The sequence below is a fragment of the Coregonus clupeaformis genome, chromosome 35, assembly GCF_020615455.1.
Source record: "Coregonus clupeaformis isolate EN_2021a chromosome 35, ASM2061545v1, whole genome shotgun sequence".
NCBI classification, from domain to species: Eukaryota; Metazoa; Chordata; class Actinopteri; order Salmoniformes; family Salmonidae; genus Coregonus; species Coregonus clupeaformis.
The window spans coordinates 28,843,537-28,847,978 of record NC_059226.1 but is presented as its reverse complement, the minus strand read 5'-3'; the positions used below and the strand labels follow the sequence as shown (position 1 = coordinate 28,847,978).

The following is a 4,442-nucleotide window of genomic DNA, read 5'->3' as shown; positions in this document are numbered from 1 at the left end:
TGCCAGTCAGTTTGTGCTCTATGTTATTAGAGAGTCCGCACGTTGTGCGTTTGCTGTACTTTACGCTGAGTGCGTTTATTTTTCCCTTGTTCAACCGGCTCTGTTTATAGCCGTTGTTTCTGTGGACTTTATTAAAGTGTTTTTGGACTTGCATCTGCATCCTGCAATTGATTCCACACCACACCTACGCCCGGCCTTGACATCCCCCCTCCCCCAAAGGCTTAAACTTTTAGGGTGAAGAGCGTCCCACAAATCTGCTCCAGAAATATATATTTTTAGCTCCAGTAAAATAGGTCTTTACTTTTGAATGGTTTGAGCTGGAGACAAGCTGTTTTCCGCATTGTAAAGGCACAACCACGGACACAAAGCCATGCTCCATTTGTTTATACCGGCAGATGCTGTGCTATAGCTAAGCCCAGAGCCATATAGAGAATACAATACTCTGGCTAAACATAATCATACTTTCGTGTGCTTAAATGGTTTTCACAGACTTTGCCCTTGTTGGTTGCCCCTCAACAGCCTGAGGGCACTGGACTTGAAACAACGATACAGATGTAACCATGTGTCATTTAATGTATTATCTGACCGTCACTAGTGCTCTCAAGTCAAAATTTAATGTGGATTAATTTCATGAGTGATCCAAGTTTCTAAGCATACCTGATAGTTTCTCAACTCACACCAGTGTGTGGCGGCACATCGGTTGGGAACCACTGATCTAAGTTACCAAGTAATCAACAACTTAGAAAAGAAACCTACGTTTGAACGAAATTAATGACTTTTATGACATAAACTAATTCCAACCTATTGGAAATAGTGGAAAAATATATTGTGTGCGTGGTAGCCCAATTATAGAAATACAAGCGACACACCCAAGTTCACACGACCATACGACATACATAGGAAAATCAAAGCACAAAAATACTTTAGGTTTTGTTTATATATATATTTATGTACTGTATATGGGTGTGTGCTTGTGTGTGTGTGTGCGTGCATGCGTTGCTTTCATACAAGCAGTGTTTCTCTTCTTTCAAATAAGTATATTTGTGTTCCTGGCAGTTGCTGGACAGTTTCAGTTCCACAGGTGTGGTATCAAGGGGATAGAGAGAGGAAGCTGCTTTTGCACGACACTATTATTAGACAAGTTAGAGAACCAAGAAACCACCTCAGATCAACTGATAACAGAATGTTGAAGTTTTAGTTGAGTATTACAGATATAGCCCAACGTTGTTTTCATCTGTCCTGGGAGGGACTACAGCCGTAAATTGGCTCCATAGATAACTCTGCCAAGCAGAAACACTCAAATCAGTAATGTCTTTGGATATAGGATGTGTCCTTCAATTACAATCCAGTCGATGTCTCGGTAAAACACAACAACTAAAAGTTAGACTTTATTAAAGTGAAAAAGAACACACAAACATCACAGGATACACAGGATACAATATAAATCAATGAATGAAAAATAACATATCACCACAATGCTTGTATAATATTGAGAACAACAATACTAATCAATCATAATCAATAACGTATTGGATATATACATAACATTATTACTAAAGAACACTATGCCATAACCATTCTAGACCATTTCCTTTCTAATCTAGACACATCTATCTATGCAGTCCATCATGTGTTCTTCACTGCTTCATCTGAAAAGAGGCAGAGACAGACACAGGTTATTACAATAAACAGACAGCGAAGTGGAAAAACGCAGGTTACCTTTGGCCCACAAAGAGTTTCTCACCTCTCCTCCGTGTATATAATCATATTTGGAAGAGAAAGGAGCAACCCTCGCTCACAATCAAATCAAATAAAATAAAATGTTATTGGTCACATACACATATTTAGCAGATGTTATTAAGGGTGTAGCGAAATGCTTGTGTTCAATTAAACACTTGATACCTTATTTTTCATTTAAAATCGTGACGTTTCAGCTGCCAATGGCCTTCATCAGAAGTCTACAATCACATGAAATAAGCGGTGTCAGTACCTTGACCAGGCTGAGCACTGTGCTGTACGTGAGGGAAAGAAGGAAGAGGTTGATGAAGGAGGAGGTGGTGGACCAAAGGCTGCTGAACTCATCCTCATCGTTGTCCGTGCAGCTCAGAGCGAAGCCCGCCTCAGGCTCAGTCAGTAGGATGTTCTCTGAGAACAGGGAGAGAGACAGGTGGTGAGGAACGGACATACGCTTGTGTCTGCGTGTGTGTGTGTGTTCATGTGTGTCTGCGTGTTTGCGTGTGTTTGCGTGTTCATGTGTATCTGCGTATGTGTGTGTGTGTGTTCATGTGTGTCTGCGTGTTTGCGTGTGTGTGTTCATGTGTGTATGTATATTGTACACCTGTATTAGTCTTTATCATATTCTAACAAATACAGCTACATGAGTTCAAATTATATGGACACACACAGACACACACATCAACACACAAAGAACACATGAAACTGAGCTGTGCAGACTTCTATCTTGGCCTAATGTTAACATGCACATCCACTCACATTTATGTCAAACTACACCTATACACTAAATAGTACATCCATGACCACCTTACTGGAAGCACAGTACTACTATGTAGGCTATTCAGTACTGTTGTGTCTTTTCATGCCAAAACAATTGTCTTCATTCTGTTTTTATATGTACAATAGACCAGTATATTTTCTAAGACTTGAAGTAATTGATATAGGAACACGGAACCATGTGATCTCATATGCGATATTGTTTATTAGCCAGCCTCCACATTAGGAAGGCACATTGAACAATGACAGAGGACAACAATGGCAACACAAGACTGTGCAATAGGACTGACATCTTACAACACAATAGACTGGACAATATCACATTAAACAATATACATGTCTACAGTCAACAAAACAATGACAACACTAACATGTTAACTTTAACTCAACAAGGACAACAAAGATGACAACAGTGGACACACCTAGTAATTGGCTATTCTGACCCACAGAGGAGTCAATAAGGAGACACAACGACACAACACACACAGATTAAAATCACTTGTCTTCACATGTGTTACCCATGGACTTCGACACACTCCTCTCCTTAGGTGCGGTGTTGTTGTCCGAGCCGGCGTACTTGACGGCGCATGTGAAATGCACGTTTCTCTGCCACTCATTCTTGGTGGTGGTGAAGACGCTGGTAACAGAGTCGTTGCCTTCCGGGGTTTTCTGAGGACGGCTGGTGAGCCCCTCCTGGTACTCGCCTCTGCCCACCTTCCACATGATGTAGACGTCACAGAGAGACGGGCTGACCACCAGGCACACCAGAGTCACTTCCCCTCCTCCTTCGTGTCTTCCTCCGGGAGAAGGTGGACGGACACTGAAGGGGCTCCGACCTGCAAGAGGATTGATTTTAAGGAGAAACGTTACACTCATGTACGTGTAGGCACCTATGAAAACCAGTGTGTGAATATCAGTTTAAAATCCAACCTAGTAGTCCTTAACCCTAGTTCTGGAGCACCACAGGGGTGTGCAGGTTTCTGTTCTAGCCCAGCACTGACACACCTGATTCAACTAAGCAAAGGTGATGATTAGTTAATGATTAGTTGATTTGCTGACTCAGGTGTGTTAGCGCTGGCTGGAGCAAAAGTCTGCACATCCTGTGGCTTCCTCTCCAGAACCTGGAGTATGTGACCACTTATCACAACCACATTGAGATGTCTCAGTGACCTACATCCTTTGGTGAAGCTGAGGTCCTGAATGACCGGTGTGACTTCACCACTCTTCATGGCCGAACACTGGAGTTTGTTCACTTTGGTCCACTCCTTCATGTCTATGGTCAGAGTACTGACCCTGCTGTTCAGGTTGCACTTTGATTCAATAGGTTTCAGAAGGATGCCATCCATTTTGGCCTGTCCATTGACCTGCCAGGTGATAGTGGTACCAGACACTGTGTCCTTGTCTGTACCAGTGATGACACAGTCCAGCACTGCTTGGTTGTTCAAGAACACCTCAAATCAAATCAAATCAAATCAAATTGTATTGGTCACATGCGCCGAATACAACAGGTGCAGACATTACAGTGAAATGCTTACTTACAGCCCTTAACCAACAGTGCATTTATTTTAAACAAAAAAGTAAGAATAAAACAACAACAAAAAAGTGTTGAGAAAAAAAAGAGCAGAAGTAAAATAAAGTGACAGTAGGGAGGCTATATATACAGTAAAATAAAGTGACAGTAGGGAGGCTATATATACAGGGGGGTACCGTTGCATAGTCAATGTGCGGGGGCACCGGCTAGTTGAGGTAGTTGAGGTAATATGTACATGTGGGTAGAGTTAAAGTGACTATGCATAAATACTTAACAGAGTAGCAGCAGCGTAAAAGGATGGGGTGGGGGCAGTGCAAATAGTCCGGGTAGCCATGATTAGCTGTTCAGGAGTCTTATGGCTTGGGGGTAGAAGCTGTTGAGAAGTCTTTTGGACCTAGAC

The 4,442-nt window shown here is 42.2% G+C and overlaps 1 gene segment (V, D, J or C); it reads right to left on the bottom strand.

Moving 5' to 3' along the window:
- Positions 1-1,413: 1,413 nt before the first annotated feature.
- On the bottom strand, positions 1,414-3,857 carry LOC123482555. The segment is given in 4 exon segments: positions 1,414-1,649; positions 1,991-2,145; positions 3,030-3,347; positions 3,686-3,857. Coding segments are annotated over 4 exon segments (657 nt in total).
- Between the last annotated feature and the right edge of the window lie 585 nt (positions 3,858-4,442).